Source organism: Mustela putorius, unplaced genomic scaffold, assembly GCF_011764305.1.
Source record: "Mustela putorius furo isolate JIRA1106 unplaced genomic scaffold, ASM1176430v1.1 tig00003836_pilon_pilon_pilon, whole genome shotgun sequence".
Taxonomy (NCBI): Eukaryota; Metazoa; Chordata; class Mammalia; order Carnivora; family Mustelidae; genus Mustela; species Mustela putorius.
The window spans coordinates 33,176,157-33,200,078 of record NW_025421989.1 but is presented as its reverse complement, the minus strand read 5'-3'; the positions used below and the strand labels follow the sequence as shown (position 1 = coordinate 33,200,078).

At 40.4% G+C, this 23,922-nt stretch overlaps 1 protein-coding gene across 6 annotated transcripts in view; it reads right to left on the bottom strand.

Annotated features, from left to right (window-relative positions):
• SYTL5 (synaptotagmin like 5) overlaps positions 1 to 23,922 on the bottom strand; it is a 140,915-nt gene that overhangs the window by 90,120 nt on the left and 26,873 nt on the right. For all 6 annotated transcript variants that reach the window (XM_013057493.2, XM_013057496.2, XM_004754886.3 and 3 more), the window contains exons 2-3: positions 21,551 to 21,761; positions 3,155 to 3,364 (exon numbers count right to left, since the gene is read on the bottom strand). In XM_013057493.2, coding sequence (XP_012912947.1) covers positions 3,155 to 3,364; positions 21,551 to 21,669 — 329 coding nt within the window. In that variant the 5' untranslated portion in view covers positions 21,670 to 21,761. The remainder of the gene's footprint in view (positions 1 to 3,154; positions 3,365 to 21,550; positions 21,762 to 23,922) is intronic.

The following is a 23,922-nucleotide window of genomic DNA, read 5'->3' as shown; positions in this document are numbered from 1 at the left end:
CTTAGGGAACTCAGTGACACCATTAAGCACAATAACATTCACATTCCAGGGATCCCAGAAGGAGAAGAGACAGAAAAGGGGGCAGAAAATGTATTTGAGGAAATGAGGCTGAAAACTTCCTGAATCTGGAGAACAAAACAAAAATCCAGATCCAGGGGGCACAGAGAGTCCACAACAAAATCAACCCAAGACATGTAGTAATTAAAATGGCACAAAGCAGTGATAAAGAGAGAATTTTAAAAGCAGCATGAGAAAAGAAAACTGTTACATAAAAGGGAAATCCCATAAGGCTATTAGCTGACTTTTTTAACAGCAACATTATAGGCCAGAACAGAGTGACATGATACAGTCAAAATGCCGGAAGGAAAAAAACCTGTAGCCAACAACACTCTAACCAGCCAGGCTGTGTCATTCAGAATAGAAGAGATAAAGAGTTTCCGAGACAAACAAAATTTAAAGGAATTCCTGGCTACTAAACCAGCCTTACAAGAAAGGGGACTCCAAATGGAAAACAAAGACCATAAGCAGGAGTAAGAAAAGTAGGAAGCATAAAAGCAGTAAGATTAAGCATATCTATAAAAATCAGTCAAGAGAATCAAAAAATAATAGAAAGTTAGGTATGACAATACATACCTGAAACATTGTAGGAGGGGGGCAAAGGACAGGTTCAACCTTGAATGGCCATCAACTTAATATAATATAGATGGCTATATGCACAAGATGTTCTATGCAAACCTCATGGTAACCACAAACCAAACATCAGTAATACACATGCAAAAAATGAGAAAGGAATCCAAGTACATCACTAAAGAAAACCAGCAAACCGTGAGAGTACAGAGGAAAAAAAAAAAAGGAACTAAGAATGACAAAAAGAACCACAAAACAGATAACAAAATGGCAAGAAGTACATACCTATCAACAATTACTTCAAATGTAAGTGGACTAAACACTCCAATCAAAAGATACAGAGGGACAGAACTGATAAAAAAGGAAAGACCGATCTATATGCTGCATACAAGAGACAGATTTCAGACCTAAAGACACAGGCAGATTGAAAGTGAAGGGATAGGAAAGCGTTTATCATGCAAAAGAATGTGAAAAGAATGCCAAGGTAGCAATACTTTTATCAGGCAAAAGAGACTTTACAACAAAGACTGTTATAAGAGACAAAGAAAACTATATAATAATAAGGAGGACAATCCAATAATATGTAACAATTGTAAATATTTATGCTCCCACCATGGCATCACCCAAAATACATAAAACAGTTAATAACAAACATAAAGGAACTAATCAGTAGTAACACAATAATAGTAGAGAACTTTAACATTCTACTCTCATCAATAGACAGATTATCCAAACAGAAAAATCAACAATGAAAACAGTGTCTTTGAATGACACATTGGACAGATAGATTTAACAGACATATTCAGAAATTCCATTCTAAATCAGCAGAATACATACTCTTTTCATGTGCACATGGAACATTCTCCAGAAGAGACTACATACTAGGCCAAAGTACAAGTCACAACAAATTCAAAAAGACTGAAGTCATACCACGTACCTTTACTGACCACAACAATATGCAACTAGAAATCAACCACAAGAAAAAACCTGGACAGACCACAAATACATGGAGGTTAAATGACAAGCTACTAAACCACGAATGGGTCAATCAAGAAATCCAAGAGGAAATAAAAAGTATATGGAGACAAATGAAAATGAAAACACAATGGTATAAAACGTTTGGAAAGCAGCAAAAGCTGTTCGATGAGGGAAGTTTATAGCAATATAGGCCTACCTCATGAAGCAAGAAAACTCTCCAATGAACAACCTAACCTTACAACTAAAGGAGCTAGAAAAGAACAAATAAAACCCCAAACCAGCAGAAGGAAGGAAATAACAAAGATTAGAGTAGAAATAAAAGAAATAGGGGCTTAAAAAAAAACAACAATGGAACAGATCAATGAAACCAGGAGCTGGTTATTTGAAAGGATCAATAAATATGATAAACCTCTAGCCAGAATTGTCGAGAAAAGGTGAGAGAGAGAGAGAGAGAGAGAGGTAAAATAAAGTCAGAAATGACAGAGCAATAACAACAAACATGACAGAAATACAAAAAGATTATAAGAGGATATTATGAAAAATTAAATGCCAACAAACTGGACAATCTTGAAGAAATGGATAAATTCGTAGAAACATGTAACTTTCCGAAACTAAATCAGGAAGAAATAAAATATTTGAACAGATTATCAGCAATTGTAATTGAATGAGTAATTGAAAGACTTCCAATAAGCAAGAGTCCAGGACCAGATGCCTTCACAGATGATTACAGAGAGTGACTACCTAGTCTTCTCAAAGTACTACAAAAATAGTAGAAGAAGGAAAACTTCCAAATTCATCCTATGAGGCCAGCTTAACCCTGACACCAAAACAACATAAAGATACTAAAAGAGAGAGAGAGAACGCTACAGGCCAATATATTTGATGAGCAAAGATGCCAAAATCCTCAACAAAACACTAGCAAGCTGAATCCAACAATTTAATTAAAGAAATCACTCACCATAATCAACTGGAATTAATTCCTGGGATGCAAGAGTGGTTCAATATTCACAAATCAATCAATATGATATATCACATTATCACATAGATAAGAGAAAGGACAGAAACCATATGATCATTTCAGTAGAGGCAGAAAAAGCTTTGCCGCCCCCCCCCCCAGCTGCTAGGGAGAGCAGGATGGTAATTTCATACTCATCTTGCGAGTGACCCCAGACATCTAAGGATGGCCTTGGGGAGTTGTCTGTGGCTCCGAGAAGACGTGTGAAGTCAGGTGGGGCTAGAAGTGAAGAAAGCTTGTGGGTGGTTTTCACATGTAGAAAGAGACCTCATTCTGTGAAGCCTCCAATTTTAAAACTAAAAATTTTTTAAAGTAAAAATACCATTCTCTGTCTCTATTTTGCTCGTGTATGCTCGCTCACGCTCACCCCTACTCCTCCAGAATTCTACGAAGGCATTGCTAACCCTGGGTGGGGCTAGATTTTAATTCTACTCTCTATCCCTGAATTTTAAACATGCTTTTCCTTCTTTCTTTCCCCACACCAAACCCTTCAATCCTCAAATCTGGCTTTCCACACACAGGCGAGAAACTCACGCGACTTTGGCACAGACAGTGCACTTCCAGCTGCCATCGAGGCCCGGGACCCGACACTCGCTGCACACTCTCAGGGAGCAGGCCCGGCATGGATCTCCTCGGTCAAATATTAAGCCCAGGTTTCTCTGGCAGTGAACACAGACTCTGTTCGTTTGTTGCTGAGTCTTCCCACTTCTACGTTTTGCTTCTAAGAGTTCATTTTTCAGCTTCCTAGCAGGAGAGAGGGGGAAAAATCACTTAAAAAACAAACAAACAGGAGTGGAGCTCTCTTCATTGAAGGGGTATTTTCATTTGGGAGAAGACTTGAAAGAATCAAGTAGTCAGAGCCAGTCACTTTCAGAAAACACAGTTTCTCTCTTTTGAATCAACAATCCTTTGATACCAGTAGTTGAGAAACATAGTGCTTGTGTCTTGCATTTGAATTTTAACATCCTCCACTAGTGCTACGATTTTGCTCTTAGTACTTATTGCCATTCTATGCAAACTTCTCCAGTAGACTTTCAACAACATAACACTAGAACACCACTGACCTGGCGGCTCGCACAACAGACAGGATGCAAGAGTCTGAAATCAAATTTGGCAACACTGATAACTTCTCTTCAGTGATCCAACAGAGAGTTTTCTACAAGGACAGGTCCCACCATTTCAGATCTCAATACCTGTGCTTTCGCATTTGAGGCTTTCTAACAACTCCCACCGACTTCTGGTTTTGCTGTCAGATATGTCTAGGCTAGGTGCTGTCATGAATTAGCTGTGCAGCTGGAGACAACAATTCACCCACTATGCCTTGGTCTCTTGATTTCTTAAAATGGGGGTAATAAGGTTCTTACATAATTGTTTTGAAGATTCAACAGGGTGTGTAGTGCATAAACAATGAATCTTGAAACACTGAAAAAAATAAAATGTAATTTAAAAAAAAGATTCAACAAGATGATAGATATAAAGATACCAGCATGGTACCCTGCAATTACGAAGTGAATGCTAGTTCCATGTTCCTTCTTTTACTACCTGACATGCAATCTGTTTAGATACACACATGAGAATTGAGCTATTTAAAGGGATGCAACAAAGCAATTAAGGAATTTTATGGGAATGCAGAATCTCAAGCCCCACCTCAGACAAAATCTCCAGGTGATCAGAGTTTGAGAAGCAAAGCTTTGGAACATTTGAGCTCAAATTTGGGTATACTCTGGAATCACCTGGGAAGATTTTAAAAATAGTGATTCTCGAGTCTCACCCTTCTCTCTGCCAGACTCTGATGGCATTTTTTTTAAAGTGGTACTATTTATTCTAATATACTGCCAAATTTGGAAGACAGTACTCTAAAAGATAGGTTCGTCTCCACTTTAAAGTTTCAGAGACATGTTGTTCCTTTATGCTATCCATCTCCAGTCCCTTCTTCTTCTTCTTCTTTTTAAAGGTTTATTTTGGAGAGAGATATCGTGCACATGAGCAGGGTGTGGGGCAGAGAGAGGGAGAGAGAGACAATCCCCAGCAGACTCCCTGCTGAGTGTAGAGCCTGAGTGCAGTGGGGCTGGATCTTAGGACTCTGAGAGATCATAACCTGAGCCAAAACCAAGAGTCGGAGACTTAATCAGCTGGGTCACCTAGATGCCCCTTCAGTCTCTTCTTGAACACAATATTTCTATGTTCCTGAAAAAACAAACATCCCAGAATCAGTGTACACATCTACCATTTCCTTTTACATTTGTGATACTGTACTTTGTTATATCAGACTAGACTAGCATGTCCCCAAAAGCAGGAATGATGACTTTAGTTTCTTGAATATACTGTTTATGACCCAACTCCGTGCTAGACTCTAAGGTCCTTAAATGTTATAAACTATTTACTGCTTCTTTGGGGTCTTCAAAATAACTTGTGAAGTATTACGATGTCATTCAAGTTCAAGATTGTGAGTAGTGTACATAAAACCAGAAACTAGGTCTTTTCATTCCTAGCCTTATGAGAGATTTCTAAATGCGAAGGTTTCTAAAACTTTTAACTGTCTCCTCCATTTATCCAATGACCATTTCCTGAGTGTATATTGTGTGTCAGGCCTTTTGGCATTTGGAGACAAGAATGAATCAAAACAGGTATTTGCTAAGAAATTCCCATGATCCTCATGTTAGTCAATAAGGGGACAAACCAAGAAAGATGATGCATGGGATATAACAGGCAGATACAGATTGCTCTTAAGAACTCGTTCTTATCCACCAGAACACAAGCAAGAACCCACAACAAGTTTTCCTCATTCCTGGTTTAGAGCTTACAAAAGGGTCTTTGTGCCCTTTTTTTCATGAATGACTGGCTTATGAAATTGAATGTAAGAAAAGCTCCACACAATTTACTTTTGAAACCTGTAGAAGCTACAGGCTTTCAAATAACAGAATGAGTTCTCATTTGAAAACCACAATTGTATTATCTGGAGAATGACAAGAGATGTTTGAACACCTCGGGGTGAAAGGGACATAAAACATTGCTTATTCGAAATCTACAACAATGCATTCAACATTGTCAAAGAAACCAGGTAATTAAAATGGGTGGAACAAAGATAGCACTCATGAGGGGCACCTGGGTGGCTCAGTGGGTTAAAGCCTCTGCCTTCGGTAAAGGTCGTGATCCCGGGGTCCTGGGATGGAGCCCCGCATCAGGCTCTCTGCTCGGGGGGAGCCTGCTTCCCTTCCTGCCTCCCTGCCTACTTGTGATCTCTGTCTGTCAAATAAATAAATAAAATCTTTATTAAAAAAAAAAAGATACCACTCGTGAATAGCAGTCCTACTTGAATAAGCTCCTGGGCTAAAGAGTAATAAGTGGAGAAAACAGGGTATTCCAGGACATTCCAGAGCCAAACTCTCTTCTGGAAAACAATTCCATGAGCAGGTATCCGAATCACTTAGCAGGTCCTTAGACTGGGTGAGATCACTTGGAGAAATTATGGTCATACACTGAAACATTTTCTTTTTCTTAAGATTTTATTTATTTGAGAGAGAGAGAGAGAGCGCACACACAAGTTGAGGGGGACAGAGGGAGGAGAGGGAGAACCAGACCCCCCCCAACCATTGAGCAGGGAGAACCAGACCCCCCCCCAACCATTGAGCAGGGAGGCTCACACAGGGCTCGATCCCAGGACCCTGGGATCATGACTTGAAACACAGGCAGATGCTTAACCAGCTGAGGCACCCAGGCATCCCCCAAAGTGAAACATTTTCTTTGCATCTTTCTTTGTGCTCTACTTGACAAGAATCTATTCAGAAATCAGGTTTCACCTAGTTCAGTTCTTGCGTCGGAAAAGACCTGGGGCCCCATGTAAATCAGGCCACAAGGAAACAAGAATTTCAAGGTCCCAACACACTAGTTGGGACATCGCTAAGGCAATTGGTGCTGATGGTTGCACATATTCTGGGAGTCATCTCTGAGACTGTGGGAGAGGCTGGGAAGAATCCCAGAGGCTGGCAAAATACTAAGTGGCCTGCTTTTTTCAGATCGCTCTTAGAAACTGACCTAGTTTAATCGTGCCTGGGATGATGTGCGTGAAATGAACAGAGCCATTTTCAGACACTCAAGAGGAAAAAGGTTGAAAAGGAAAGAAAGTATGTAAGTGGAGAATTGGTATCAAGGAGAAAGGGAACCTAGGGAACCTGGAGAGAGGAATAGGACAGGAGATGTCTTCTCCTTCTGCTTTACTAACCCTCTGCTTGCTAACAAAGCAGGGTAGGCCTTCCCTGGACTTGGTTCCTGCCTTGACCGACCCAGTCTGAGAAACGTATCTGGGGAAGGTGACTCTCTGGGCTTCAAGCATGATATCTATTCATCTCCCGCACCTACACAGGCTAGAAATGCTTCTGGCTCCAAGCAACAAGCTTAGAAATCAACTTCATTTTTTTGGTCCCATAACAAGATATCCAGAATCAAGCAGTTGTTCTTGCATTAGGTCAGCTACAAATCAGGTCACTAAGGGACTCAGGATCCTTTCATCCTGAAGGTTCCCTATCTTCAAGTGGTGGCTTCTCATTCTTATGCAAAATGGCCAGCCAGCTCCCAGACAGCATCTGTGTTTAAGACTGGCGGAAGGGGCAAGCTGTGTCAGCGATACCTCTTTTTTTTTAATTAAATTTATTTATTTTCAGCATAACAGTATTATTTTTTCACCACACCCAGTGCCCCATGCAATCCGTGCCCTCTATAATACCTGTCTCTTAACAAGAACATGAAAATTGACATGGCATTCCCCCAGCCCCATCAGACTTCTCCTCAGGTTCTGCTGATCAGACACCGCTAGCTGCAAGGGAAGCTAGGAAAGGGGAAGGAGAAAGACGGCATAGCCCTGCCCTCTGGACCTGATTCCTGTGACTAGCACTGGTCCCTGACATGTGGGATGGGATTCCAAGTAAAATGTTTAAGAGCAAGTGCTTGCTTTACCACATTCCGTCTACTTTTCATGGAAGATGACAAAGTCCCAAATACTGTCTACTCTGTGAGCCTGAGTCCTGGTCTGAGGAGGCTGTGAAAGAGAGTCCTCAGCCATTTTGTTATGGACAGGGAGCACAGATGAGAAAAAAACCTCCAAGGTTTTTTTTTTTTTTCAATGTTTTCTTTTCTTTTCTAAGATTTTATTTATTTATCTGACAGAGATAGAGAGATCACAAGTAGGCAGAGAGGCAGACAGAGGGGGAAGCAGGTCCCCTGCTGAGCAGAGAGCCCGACGTGGGGCTCTACCCCAGGATACTGAGATCATGACTTGAGCCGAAGGCAGAAACTTAACCCACTGAGCCACCCAGGCACCCCAAACCTTCATGGTTTTAAGCCACAAAAACTTTAGGGCTGTTCCTGTAGCATCACTGAGCACTCATGGGTAAGTCCAGCCTCGTCCTGCATCTGGTTGGTTCTTCATCTGAGTTCCGTATGTCATTTTGTTCTACTTTTACTGCTGCTTCCCCAGAGAGGTTTTCTCTGACCACCAAACTTCGGCAGATTCCCGTCTTACTCTCATTCACAGAACCATGTTTTTTTTTTTTTTTCCTTCTGGCACTTACTGTAATTTTTTTTACTTACTGTAATTTTTCATTGTACATTTATTTGGCTGCTTTTGCTGGTTTAGTGTTTGTCTTGCCAATTCCTCTGTAATCTCTGTGAGGGCAAGACTGTTTCTGGTGTGTTTAGCTATGCACATTACAGCACATAACCTAGGGCCCAGAACTTAGCAGACACCATTTGGTTGAATGAATAAAAGAAGGCAGAAGCAGATGTTAGTAAGCATCGGAAGGAAGAGGAAGAGGGAGGGAAGGAAGGCGGGGAAAAACGCAATAAAGAGTAAAAGGAGGGAAGGAAAACTCAAAATAAAGATAATGTTTCCTTTTATATCTTCCTCCAAGGGTGTTTATAGGAGTCAGAGGCAATAAAGTGTGGTAGGGTGTTCTGTAAATTACAAAGGTTTTACAATATGAAGCCATCATTATTAAAAGGAAATTTGAGAAGAGAAAAATGTACAATGTTGGGTCTGTTGAGAATAAAGTCAAATTAAAATTGGCTAAAACTGAGATCAGACACACTCTGAAAAAGAAATCCATGCCTGAGAAAACTACAGAATGTTCTCAATTACTCGTTAAGGACTTCCAGAACTTTCTCTATCTTCCTTAACTTCATTCCTACACTGTTGTTCAGAAAGCAAAACCACTGCGATTCTTGCCGATATCAACAGTCTAACCAATTACTCTATTTGTTCTTGTCTGGAGAGAAGCGAAGAGTACGGGAGATGGATGGAAAAGGGTAGTATAGGTAAATATGGCCCCAAATCAACTGTTAAAAACTGATGAAAAATAAAAATAAGAGCCCGGTGATGGGTATTAAGGAGGGCACATACTGCATGGAGCACTGGGTGTTATACAATGAATCATGGAACACTACGGCAAAAACTAATGATGTACTATATGGTGACTAACAACACACACACAAAAAAGTTGAAGACATTTAATACCAGCTAACACCAATTCTTTATGTGAGATGAATTCAGGATGCTCTTGCGTTTTGAAACATCCTTTTATTCCTTAGATTTCCTTGTTGCTACACAGATGTGCTGATATTAACATGCAAATTGATGACCCATACCTAACTGAAATCTTAAAGACTGAAGAGATGAACGATGTCAGCTGTACTCAAATGATACAATCTTTTCACTGCTATATCCTGGTAGCATAGCATAGACATAGCATAGCATCTATGCATAGACATACTCCTTTCAAATTGGGAATTGCTTTCATTAAAATTCCTGCCACATTTGTGTGGCATTCTTTTTCTTTTGTTACCCTGTCTAGACTCAATTGTACTGCACATTATTTTGCACCAAAGAAGATAGAAATTTTGGAATGGAAGCAATTAGCTGCTGGGAAGAGGAAGCTATTAATAACAATTCATAAAGCATCTTTGATTCCTTGATGCCTTCAACAATCCCCCATCTCATCTAGCAGAGCACATCAAGGCCCAAGAGAGGTAACAAACAAGCATGGACTGTATCATGGCCCAGAGCATAAGGCTCTGAAGGCAGACCGCCTGGGTTCAAATCCTGACCTTGTTGTTTTTTATCTCTGAGACTTTAAGAAAATTACTTAGCCTCTCAGTGTCTCAAAATACTCCTGTAGAAAAGAATCATAATAGCTACAATCTTGTAAGGTTGTTGTGTGCATTAAAGAAGATTGTGAACGTAAAGTGCTAAGCCCAGCTTGACGTGTCATGAGTATGAAATAGGCAGTTCTGGTAGGTGTCTCTCCATAGCTGTTCACCTCTTCTTTTTTCTTTTTTTTTTTTTAAAAGATTTTATTTATTTATTCGACAGACAGAGATCACAAGTAGGCAGAGAGGCAGGCAGAGAGAGAGGGGAAACAGGCTCCCTGCTAAACAGAGAGCCTGGTATGGGGCTCGATCCCAGGATCATGACCCGAGCCAAAGACAGAGGCTTAACCCACTGAGCCACCCAGGAGCCCCTGTTCTCCTCTTTTGTATTAGTGGCATGTCTAGCTATACTCGTGCCCACGCAGAATGAAGACTACATTTCCCAGTATCCCTTGCAGTTCAGTTTTGTCATGAGACTAAATATTAGTGGATAGGATGTGATCAGAAATGATATAGGCAATCTCTAGGTCAAGACCCTAATGGGAAAGGGCTATCCCTTTCCCTTGAACCCCTCTTTCCTCCCAGAGGCTGGGATGAGAACAGAGGAGTGAGCCATCTTGGTTTATGAGCTAAGCCATCAAGGCAATGAAACAACAAAAAAAGACAAGGTGCCCAGACCCGTTTTATAATGGAGTCACAAGAACAGTATCATGAAGCTACCAAATAACCCAGGCTTTTCTAGAAAGAGCAATGTATTTCCATCTTACTTAAGCTGTTATTATAACATGTCTCTGTCACCCACTGCCAAAACCATTTTCCAACAAATATAATAATAACAACTCATTAAATATTAGGTCTTCTCAGTACTGTCCACTTACAAAAATGTAGCTATTGGGTTCTGCTGCAAGGCCTGCATGCTATTCCTTCTCTAGAACTAGAGCCTGATATCCCTTTAAGAGAGCAAAACCACAGTGACTGATGAGAAATATTGTCAAACCAGAAACAGTGAGACAAAAATTACTGAAATAATATATGTAATATACGTAAAATAGGCAAAATAACGTCACTGCAGCCTGATGCCAAGGACTGCAGAGCTCCTAGCATTCCCATCTTCCATTTGCATCCAGAGGCAATGCCATTAGTGCTAGACTGGGGCTAGCTCATAATAACTTAAGGAAAAATCCAGGGGCGATCAGATCTCCTTTCTGTACTGATTAAAAAAAAAAAAACACATTTTTTTCATTTTGATTGTCACTTCCGTGTGCAGAACCTATTTTTAAAACCTAAACAGCAGAACACAGCCAAGATAACCATAAACACTCCGTTTTAACATCATGCCATTAAGCAATGGCAACATCCTATGAGAAAGACATTATGATTTCCATTTTAGCATAAGAAAATGAAATCTCAGGTAGGAAACTTGCTGTGGGCCGCAGGGTATGTAAGTGTCACCATCAGGATTCAGGTCCGTCATTTTAGATTTCAAGATCTATACTCTCCCCCGCAGATTCCTCTTGATTCTTATTCTGTTAACATATTTTTTGCTCAGAAAGGACACTGAACGTAACAAATGCTATTTCTTTCCTAGTTGTGCAAAGTGTGCTAAAAAGCACACTCAGAGTTAAACCTCAGTAAACATGAAGGGTTGCTTCTGTCTGACCTCTCCCACCAAAAGCCATCTGTCCAAGTAGCCTCTTATCACAAAGTCAAACATTCCCCAGTGGGGCTGTTCTTCAACAAACACCCCTCTGGTCCTCATAAACTTTATCTAGCTTTTGATTAGCTTTCAAATCAAGGACCATTAAAAAGAATCAAGACCATCTGAGAAATGGGGACAAGTTCAGTCTAGATAGAAAGCCGCTTCAGAGAAAGTAGTGAACAGGATTGAAACAACACTTGTCTAGACAAAGAAACCTTGGGAATTGTGCCAATTTAATGAGTTTAGAAAATTGTCGCAATGATTGAGGGCATTGTGGAACCTTCATGTCTGCAGATGACGCCAAGCACTTCCTGGTAATAAAACACTCAGCTCACAGGAATACACCAGGAGATCTCACAAAGCCATGTAAACAGACAAACAACCGTTTATTAGCTATAGTCTGAAAATCAGAGCAGAAACGGATCTCATATTTAATGACCAAACCAAGTCTGGGAATACCTTGGGATAACTATTAATAATGATTATCTTAATTTCCTGGCCCCATGAGGAACAAAGATGTGTTTTGTTCATCTGAAACCCAAAGTATACCTTTGGTACCAGAACTTCAGAAAGTTCTGTTATCAATGTGGCAAATCACTCAGAAAAAGAAGGGGTAAAGACAGAATCAGCATAGCAAAAAAGAAAAAAAACAGACAAATTACAGGGCTTTTCAACATTACTGCTCTAACATTGCGAGGATTATCCTGATGGGAGGAAATTGGGCATTCATATGTAAAGAAAGATAACTTAAAGAGAACATGCTGCCCTTTGAAAAATTCTTGAAAACTGCTTCTGCTACTGAATATGGGCATACACTAGTTTTAATTTTGACGAACACAGAATTGACATTTATTCTAAAATATCTATAAATTGAATTTGGGTAAACTAAATTATTTTAAATGCAGCAAGGAAGGACTTACATGCTCAGCAAAGACAATTGTCAGTACTTAATTTTTCCCATTTTACCTCTTTAGGTGGTACTTATGGGAACTCATATTTTCATAACTGCAGGTGATTACATACAAACCACTTTCAACAATTTTCCTGGTTATCAGTAGCAGTACATAGTATAAGCGATGTCAAGCCACCATTTCTTCAAAATTCACCGAGGATGAATACAAATATTATTTTCTTTATGTGTTATTTTTTTAAACCAAAGTTGACTTTATTACATTTAATTGCAGTAAGAGATATCATGATGTTTGTTTCACTGAAATTCACCTCTGACAATTGCTTTCAGAGTCCATGAAAAGGAAGATGAAATCTGTGTTAAGCAATAAACAAATCTAATTAATAGTTCTTAATTATACCCATTTTTTTCAGATTGCTAGTTGTTTCCCAATATTCCTTCTATTCTTTTATACTAATAATAACCCGAAATGTGAGTTGCTTACATGGTCACGCAGAAGAATACATTTCCCAGTGACATATTCAAGCTCCCTTGCAGCTAAGTACAGTCATGTGACAGAAAAGAAATTCAACAACCGGAAATTGTCTCTGGGAAGAGTGTGAGTTTTTAAAGTTTAAGTCCCATGTATTTGCTAATTTTCTATAATGAAGATATTCACTTCTATAGTGAAAATGTACAAGAAAATATTAAGTATTTCATTGGATTGAAGATTTATGATATAAAATATATTGTAGACACTGATGCTATTTACAGATCCTAGTGAGTTTAAACACTTTTGAAAAATCCTGTACTATAGAGAAGTTTCATTCATTTTTGACATTTGCATGGAGTGTTTATGAATTATGCTTAATTTCTCTGCAGTGAAAGAATGATTAGAAAAATTAGTAAATGTGGGCTGTCTAGGTAGCTCAGTCGGTGAAGGGAAGGACTCAGCTTGGGCTCAGGTCCTGATTTCAGGGTCCTGGGATTGAGGCCTGCGATGGGCTCCGTGCGCTCAGCAGAGAGTTTGCTTCTCTCTCTCCCTCTGCCCTTCCCCCCCTTCTGAAGCACTCTCTAAAATAAATAAATAAATCTTTTTCTTTTCTTTTGAAGATTATTTATTTATTTATTTTATTTGACAGAGAGAGAGAGAGAGAGAGAGAGAGCGCACGCAAGTGAGTACAAGCAGGGGAGTGACAGGGAGAGGGAAAGGAGAAGCAGGCTCCCCGCTGAGTAGGTAGCCCAACACGGGACTCGATCCCAGGACCCTGAGATCATGACCTGAGCTGAAGGCAGGCACCCAACTGACTGAGACACCCAGGCTCCCCGTAAATAAATAAATCTCAAAAAAAAAAAAAAAAAGAAAAATTAGTCAATGCATATCAACCTAATATTACAGATTTAAATCAATTAAACCCTAATTCCTATTAACATATAAACATTCATATAAACTCTTGATATAATAAAATGGTCATGTGCTTAAAATCTAAAATGTCAGACGTGATATTTTTGCTAGTGAAGTTTTCATTTGTATTATTTCCTTAGAAATCAAATGCCTATTTTCCCAAGAATATAGTAGGTATTTGCTTAAGTAGAACTTCCCTGCTGAACTGACTACCTTTGGAGGACAAGTGCTCTCACTCACCCTCCCAGCCCCAACATCCTCCCTCAAGAACAGCATGGGCTTTATGGGTCTTTATTTCTTCAACTTCCAGTAAAAAAAGAATGGTAGTTCTTGGATGTGAGTGTCAATTAACCCGTGCTTGCCTGGGAGGCATGTCCTCTCTGCCAATCATGGCTAGAGCAGCAGGCAAGGAAGGGAAAAGCATACTTGAAAGGGGAATTTGGAGAGAGGTCAAAGACGAAAGAGAGAACACACACATTCTACATAAGTGACAACTTTACTTATGACTACAGTGACCCTATTATTTCAAACAAAAAACAATATGGTCTGGCAAGTATATTTATTTATTTGGATAATCCAATGTTGGGCATGTCCCCAAATAGAGGTATGTGTGGCCCTTTCCCAGGGTGAGCCCTCCAAGTAACAACTACTTGGAAGAAAGAGCTATAGAACCCAAATTTAAGTTCATTCCCCTATATAGGTGTATATATGGAAATTCTTAAGTTCTCCAGTAATAAAAGCTCTAAGGTCTTAAATTCATTTAAAGCAGAACTGGATTTTCTTTTTTCATTTCTCTGTGACTCAGAAAGAGTTTGGGTTTTATAAGGGAGCCAGTATGTTCATGCTGGGAGTTTCTGTTAATCCACTAAGAAGCTTTGTGGCAATCCCATTAGGATTGAAACAAAATGTTTACCAAACCAGAAGTCCACTCTAGTAGTTCTCCTGGTGTTTTATGGAGACAGTGAGCCTTTAGAGTTTTCAGAAAGTCAAACTAATTTTGTTCTTAGTGGTAGTGATAAGATTCGGAAAAACAAACAGCCCCACAGATCAAACATTTGTAGAGTATTAAAAGGATATTATTGCTTGGTACTTACTGGTCACTCTAACTTCCAGGATGAATGTGTAACTCTTGAAATCACTTCAAATCCATCTGAACTGAATATTTAGCTTATCCGCGGGACTCCAAATAGCCAATTTGAATACGCTTTGCCCTTCCGTTTCTCCCTTCTCTTTTCTTCCCTATTCTGTTCTAAAATGGTGGGATCAACCACATAAAAATAAAGCCGTAATGGCAGTTTCCAGGCTGGGATCGGGGGTCTCCTGACGACACTAAGCTCTGGCTTGTTTCATGGTCTCAGCAGAGCCAGCTGTGTGGAACAAAACATAACACACTTGCACTTGGATTTCAGTCAGCCTAAAGACTAGAACAGCACGAAGAACTCCTGTCAGTTTTCACTGTGTAAAAGTGATGCTTCAGTAAATGTCAGAGCAACTCTGGATAATGTTACGCAGCTTATAGGTCAGAACTACCCATAAACACCAGGCTGAAGCAATGTTTTCTGTTTTGTTCCATTTCTCCAAGAGGAAGGCGATGGGGGGACTTCTAACAGGGTCGGAAGAGGTGCCCTGATGGCGTAAACGTCACGACATAGAGGAAAGAGATTCAACGTGGGACAGGAGACTCTCACTGCTGATGTTTACCAGTTTGGCAAATTATTTAGGAGAAATTATTAGGCAAATTAAGTTTCAGTTGCTACAGCTATCAGAATCATACAGATGACATGGGAATTAAATGAGGATCACTTGAGAATGAGTAATCCCTTCTCTGGTGTGAGGCTGGCTGGCAGTGAAGAGTTTATCATTCCCTTTTTCCCCTGACCTCCTGAAGGGTCAGATACATCCCCCTAGAAGTTAAAATTGACCTAAGAGGGGCATGTGAGCTCTGCAACCAGCCGGTGGGGCTACACACCAGAGCAGGGCCACTTACTAGCTGTGCAAACTGGGATGAGTTATTTAACGTGGTACTTCAGTTTATCCATCTGTAAAATGGGATATTAATAATTCTTATCTTGTCTGGAAAATGAATTTGTAAACTGTCCCTAACAATTCTGCAGACCCTTCTGCTAGTTCTTGGAACTTTCCCCACCTCCGGATGCACTGTACGGTTCTTCTAGAGAGGCAATGAAATGCATTTCCGCTGTTCCAGCATGAGCCATGAGAGACTGAGTAAGGCATAATCACCCCTTGGTAGTTATGGCAGGACCATAATGGCAGGACCCTGTGAGACCATCTAACCTCACAGACAGAAGCCAGAGTTCTATCTCTGATAGCTGGTGGGTTTCAGTCCAACTCCATCTTATCTCTTAGACTAGAAATGTCCTGTGGCTCAACGAAGGTGGTTTATCGGGGCTTTCAGGTATATATGCTATTCACAAGGCTAAAATCTACAAGGTGGTATTTTCAACAGGAGAGGTGAACAAATTATGCCCTTGAGCCAAATCCAGCCCACCACCTGTTTTAGTAAATATAGTTTCGTGGCCCATACCCATTTGTTTACACGTTGTTTATTGCTGCTTTCAGACTACAAATGCAGACTGAAGCAATCATCACATAGAACATATACCCGGTAGCACCTAAGGTATTTACTATCTGGCCCATTACAGAAAAATTTTACTGACTTCTGGTCTATACCATGGATAAAGCCTGATTCATGACTGCAAACTTCTTTAGGTTTCTGGGTCCAACGAACATTAATATTGTGTCTCTGCTCACCTTTATTTTTCTTCAATATTTCATTTATTTATTGGAGAGAGAAAGAGAGATACTATGCGTGCAAGAGTGGGGGATGGGGAGAGAGAGAAGCAGGCAACGGTGGAGGATGTTTCCAAGGCACCAAGGGCAGTCCTGTTTCCATGCCAGTGTGTACGTGCACGCGTGCGCGCACGCGTGTGTGTGTGTGTGTAACTAGGGGAGTGCTCTGTGAAGCTGGGAGGTCCAACCTCACAGAGACAGGAATGGAGAGACAGCAGAGCCTCGGGGAGGGCGGGCGCTGGAGAAGAGTCCTCACAGGCCATGTTGACCTCAGCTCCCAGGAACAGCAGGTGCTTTGGGCTCAGGCAGTGGCTAGAGACAGCTACACCTGCTGGGCTGGGCTTTCAGAAGGGGCAGCTGGGCCCAGGTACCCATTCAGGACCCTGAGATCAGAAGGCAGACACTTAACCAAGTGAGCCACCCAGGCTCCTCCTCTGCTCACCTTTATTACCCCAATAATAAATACACATTTGGCCTACAGAAAGTTCTCAGCAAATGTTGATTACTTCTGAATTACAGATCATAGGATGCCTTGGGCTACATGTAACAGAAAATCAGACTGACATCACTATAAGTAAGATGGAAATATAGTATAGTGCTTAGAGAAGAAGCCCAGCGGTATAGCAGGTTCTAGGACACCAGGATGTTGGCAACAATTCTCTGCCATTGTTTTGGCTCAGCTTCGTCACTGTGCTGACTTTCATCCTCAACAGCAACTGCGATAACACGTTTCATTGAATATGTACAGTGGGAAAGAGAACCTTCCAGAAACCTGGGCTATATGTTTGAGTGGGTCACCGTTGGCCTTATGTCTACATCTAAACCAATGACAGCTGTTTGAGGACTATTAGTCAAAGGATGATTAATTAATGTTTAAAAATCCACTGCTGGAGGTGAAGAAAATTGAAATTTGTGTAGGGAGGAAGAAAAGAGAAATGTATGCTGTCAGACCAGCAGAGTTCATTACTGAGACAAGCCCAAGAGTAGGAGCCAAAGAGAACATTAAGTCCAGATAAGTTTTCATGTACTGTGGCCAAATGGAAATGACATCTTCTCGGTAAGAGTAAAGCCCAAATGAACTGCTAAAATTATAAACTGAAGATTTCTTAGTCAGGCGAAGTCACAAAGTAGACATTTAACAATGTTTGTTTTTAGGCGTGGAAGATCAGGTAGAGTAATATTTTGTTAGTAAGATTTTTTGTTTGTTTGTTTTAGGAGAAGATACTATGAACCATGTCTTCTTTTATGTTAGGGCGAGCTCTTCCAAAGTTAGAAAAATCTAAGGTACAAAATGATCAACAAAGATCTTTCTGTGCTTCCAAACTCTATTTTTTTTCCATTTGCATTCACTGTTGGTAGCTCGATTTTATTGGCATCACCTCCTTCCTCTTTTTTCACTGCATGAAAGCCATCATTAAAGCAAAGTAATTTGTTCTTCACAGAGAACATTTAAAATACTCTCAGTCTGTAATAGCTGAAACCTGGGTCTAGATATCTCCTACCATTTCTTCCTGCTTGTTCTGAAGGAAAATAAATATATTGGAGCCTTTTGGGTGAACCTAAAATGCTCTGTTAGTAGGTAGACACCTCTTTCCAGACTATAGTTCATGCCTGGAGGTAATTATCAGGCTTGCCATGTGCCTTCTGGGTGCAGAGCACCTTCAGGAACACCCAGAGACCAATCTCATTTTAATTAATGCCACACTTTGGGGCTACGTGGGCTGTAGTACACAGCCAGGCATCGGGCCTAAAGCACTGATTCAACACAATTTTGACATTTCTCTATGTTTCTATTTTAAGAATAACCTACTGCAATGAATAAGCACACAAAGAAACAATAAATTCACTGCTTTCCAAAGTCTTGTTGACTTACTTTCCGTATCACTTACTTCTCTGTAATCATCCTAATTCTTAAAAATTTTCTTGGTCTTCCATTTCCTTCTGAAACTCATTAGCAGATTCTGAAGGCAGTTTTGTGGTTCATGGTAAACAGCTAAAACACAGTTGACAGGTAATTGCCAATGTCAAATCTTTTTCATATTTCAAGGCCAAGCTCAAGCGTTAGCTCTTCTGTGAAAACCATTCCTTCAGTTTTTTATTCATAATTAATTGCACTTCCTCTGGACACTGACAAAATATCAACCTACACTTCTATAACACAGTAAAAACAATCACCACAACAAGTAATTAAGATCCCTGTTTGGTCTGGCAAACTTCTTGGTTGGCTTTTCCAAAAGCTAACTCTGGAATGTAGATTTGTGTGCAAGCGACTTATGGAGTACCCTTAAGAGGACCACAGAAGGAAAGGGCGGAGGCAGGAGAGAAAAGGGGGGAGGGGCAAAGTGAGGGTCTGGTCTTTAGGGGAAGTCCCATCTCAGCATGATTCCAGCGGAAACTGTGAGACAGAAGCTCCATGGCAAAGGCTGTCAGCCATTGGCTTGGGGCTGCCCAGCAGGGACAGAAACTCCAGTTTGCCTGGTACTTGTGGCTCTCTAGCCCTACCACCACCACTAGTCCCCCAAGGGTAGTCCTCTAAAGAAGGTACTAGATACCATCCTTAGCAGTAAACATGTGAAAACTGGGAGAAGAGAGCACAGACCCACAAGGGACCTGAGTGGAGCTCAGTAGAGCACTGCTAGTGTTCACCACAACACATACCAACAATAGGGCCGATGATTCTAGCCAGCAATTATTAAGTACTTGCTGTATGCCAGCATTCTTCCAAGCCCTTGATAGTATTAGTTTATTTAATCCCTACAACAATCTTATGAGGTGCCTAATGCTATTATTTCTGTTTTGTCAAATGAGGGAACTAGATTTATCCATAGAAACAATCTATCTAAACTGACACAAAGACTTCACGGTGTGACTGAGATGTGAATCAACAAACGTGGCTTGTGATTCAACAGCATGTACTCAAAACACCACACCACTCACTTTGGTGTGGCTTCTCAATATACAAAACTGTTAAGAGTGACAGAACCCAAGTCATCTGGCCTGGGCTCATATGTTGATAGCTGAGAACAAAAAGAGATAACATATTTAATACAGTTGGTGCAGGGAAAAAAAAACCCTCAATAAAATATTAGCCACTATTTTTTTTAACAATGAGAAGAACATACAGCAGCTTTAAAAAATCTATTTTCTATAAAGGTATCACTTGGGTCTATCAGAGCCTTTCTTTTGCTTTCGTCAAATAAGTTTGAAAAACCAGGAAATCAACAACTTCATCCTCAATAGCTCTGTTGTATGTTACACAGTCCACTAAATTTCTTTACGGAGAATAAGGAAAAAGGACAACAGAAGAAACAGGAAAGGGGAAAAAGAGTGTAACAGATTATTAGGGAAAGTTATTGGGAATGATAGAAGCAAACATTCTGAAGAAATTCGTATTCATTGTACTTCGGTGTTTCTGAGGCTGCGGCTATTAAAATTGTGTTCTCCTGAGTAGAGTGATTTTTAATTCCCCCGGGCATGTCATCAGTTACCAGCTAGTACCTCACCTCCCATAAACAATATAACTTTTTGCAGCACATTAGGAAATTTAGTCACTTTTCGTGACTGGAATACAAATGCCAAAAAAAATCATTTCTGATATCTTTAAAAATCATTAACTGCCTTAACCTGAATTCCAGGCCTAGAAAAACTACAATAATTTTCATCCAAGCCTTTATTCCTTTAAGATTGCTTGAATTCTTATGAAGGATGGAAATAAAAGTTTTGGGCTCTTAACTATGAAGTAAGCATCAATCGAGAATATTTCAGTGTATTTCCAATTCTAGGATCCTAGTTCCTTTAGGCACATTGAATATATTTACAACATAAGAAGATAACCATATGACAAGTTTTCTCCTCAATAAAAAATGAAATACAATAAACTTAAACTTTTTGTGGTCTTTTCCTTATGTTTGTGGAAATGGTCTTTTCCTTATGTTTCCTTACGTTTGTGGAATTTTCCTTATGGTTGATTTCCAGTTTCACAGCGTTGTGGTCAAAATGATCACAGTTTTGGGAGACATGTAAGACACAGAAGCTACCTGCTGCACAGCTGGTAGTCACTGAGAAGGGAACTCTATTTATTTCTGCTCCTCTCGTCAGAGGTGAGATGGAATAGCCAAATATATTTAACAAGCAACCCAGCGCAAGCAGCAACCCATCCCAAGCAGCAACCCATCCCAGTGGGTGTGACAGCCAATCAGAACAATGCTCGCACCGTTCGGAAGAGGTGGTGCAACCAATCAGAATGGCTGTGAGCTGAAACACAGGTGAGGTCATGCCTCGGAATCCAGCTAAATATCAGCCTTGCCTACAACGGATGGGAAACTCAACTGGGCCCATTCTACTCAACATTACTCACACAGAGACTTATTTTTTTAAGAATTCAGGTTATGGATGGGATAAAATGAGTTTTCATCTCTCCAGATCCCCTTCTGCTCTCAGCTATGGTGGGAAGGAATTCTCAGAAAGACTGACCTGAGAAAGGCATCATAAATAAATAATTGTGAACTTACATACCAGGCACTACACGTGTATTGTCTCCCTTAATCCTCGCAACAATACTATGAGGTGGGCGATTTTATTATCCTTGTTTTAGGGATGAGGGAACTAAGGCATGGGGAAACTGAGTCACTCGAACAAGGTCACACAATACATCTCAGAGCTGGTATTCAAACACGGGCAGGCCTTCTACTTCACTACCGCTTACTATATTATTAGCAAATAATTGCTAAAAACGGTATTATTACGATATTATTAGCAAACGGCATTTTCATCAGCACCATATCATCTGCTCAATTCCATCCTCCCGTCTAGCTAATGATAAAATATCCAAGACATTCTCTGATGTGTGGGCTACTGCTGGGGACCCATAATGTCACTGACCAACATTTGTCTCCAGCATAGTCACAGTTGCCCAATTTCTGATCTAACCTGCTTCAAAGAGACAGTAGTCAAGAAAAGCAGAAAAAATTTTAAAAAATATATTACCTTATTCTCTTGTCCTCCACTTTTTTCAAGTATTCATCTCTCTTTAAGACTCCCAGGATCATTTCCTTCTCATGATCTAACAGAAATGACAGATTGATAAACTCCGAGTTCTTAGACATGGTATCCAATAGCAGCTCTGAACAGCGGTGGTCGAATCTTCCAGGAAAATTGATATCCACAGTTCTGGATGCTAATCAGGTATTCTTCCAGGCTACACAGAAAAGAGACACCACTGGGATTACATTCCAAGAAAGTCTTTATTGTTCTAACCGAGAAAGATCACCAAAGCCTTTGCTATAGTGTCCAGTCAGGGGGCAGCTAAGTTTCACCAATGGTGACAAAAGCCAGTCCTTCAGAATAGCACAGAGCAGGAATCATATCTGCTGGGGCAGAATCCAGAAAACCCAGGGAAGACAGAGAAGGCAAAGGAGAGAAAAACTAGGTAGGAACATTAATTAGGCCATTTCCTGAAGAGCACACACAGTGTCTATTGTTTGAAATAGTGATATACTTAACTCAAAAAAAAGTTAATCGTAAGCAGGCAATTATTAAGTAATTTATTTAATAAATTATTTTTTATTTTATGGCTTATTATCATGAAATATTATTTATATTTAGTTGATTCCAGGTTCTCTGTGCAAATTCAGCTTTTCTGCCTTATAATTAGTTTCCTTTACTAGCTCGGTCCTGCTACCACCCTTCCAGCTGACCCATGGGTGAACTGAGTTACCACTGTGGGACACCAAGTGCACAGTCTGGGCTGTTCCTTAACTGCCTCCCCCTATTGCTTCCCTTCCTCCCCACAGCTGGGATGATTGCATGAAAAGCACTGCTGGCAAAACAAATATGAATATGAAAACAAATATGAACCAGTGCTACATGTATCCCTTGGAAGGTTTCCTACAACCGTAGCAATGAATGAAAAAAAAGAAAATCAAGTTACAGAAGACTTCATGCAGAATGACAGCATATATGTGAAAGAAAAAAACTGTAGCAACATTATGTCTAATTTAGAAATATATACATTTGTAGTATCGATACAAGGGATTTCAAGGGGAATTCGGAGATACGATCAAAGAGAATGCAGGAACTTCAACCATATTGGATAATGTTTTACTGTCAGGATGACTATATCTCATGATGTACATATATGTGAATTATTCAAGGTATCTATAACATACCACAAAATAGCTGTTCCAAAACTTCCCCTTACCAACATAAGAAGCTCACTGGGCCTTGTTCCTCATCCTAACTCTTGAGCACATTCTTTTACTAGCTTGGTAGATAGAGTCTCTCTGTACATCCCCATAAGAATGAACATTCTAGGCCTACGGCCTCCTCCCCTGACAGTGTCCCTTAATCGCGCTCCCAGGTCTATGAATTAGAGTCTATGTGCAAGTTACACTTGGTTTGCTTGATTATAGCTAGGTTTCCAAGCATAACTAGATACCCAAAGGCTGCTTTGGGGCCTCCCAGTTGCCACAAGGCTAGGCTGACATCAAAATCTCAGGAGATCAGAAAGGACAGGGTCTTGTCCAAAGCCTAACTTTCCAAAGTCCCTAGGTGTTTGTTCTATACGTTGTACACCAAACCATAACTTGGCTGAAATAACTCAGAACTGAAATTCTTCTGATATGGCCAGGAGCTAGCCCCCCTCTGAGAAAACTGCCCTGGTCAGTACAGACTTTCCAGATGGACTCCAGGCCTTTCCTCCATCTTCAAAATCCTAGAAGCAGCAGAGATCTGAGAGTCCCAAGTTGATGTGAATAGGAAGCAACACGGTTAGAGCAAAGGGGGCCTTCAGAAAGGTTAATGGTTTGTTTTTCACATCATTGGCAACTGTGGTCTCCTCAGATGAAGAACACAACTGGTTTTTCCACCCCTTTCATTGTACATCTGGTCTCACTGAAATGGAAAAGCCACTTGGAACTCATGGATGAAAATGCTACCATTACAGACAGGTTCACTTAGAATGTATGTTTTTAAAGATTTTATTTATTTATTTGACAGACAGGCATCACAAGTAGAGAGGCAGGCGGAGGGGGGTGCAGGGGAAGCAGGCTCCTTGCTGAGCAGAGAGCCCAATGTGGGGCTCAATCCCAGGACCCTGAGATCATGACCTGAGCTGAAGGCAGAGGCTTTAACCCACTGCGTCACCCAGACACCCCTAGAATGTATTTTATATTTGAAATCTCAGATTTGAATGCCCTGTGTGAGTATTCTGTAGAATTGTAATTAGAAGTTATTCAAGGGGATAGGAGCCACCAAATGTTTGAGTTGAAGCTTATGGCTATCCTTGCCATGGATCGTAAATGCAAATCATTGGAGAATAAAAAAAGGGAAGGCAGTAACACCTCAAGGTAGCCTCTGAA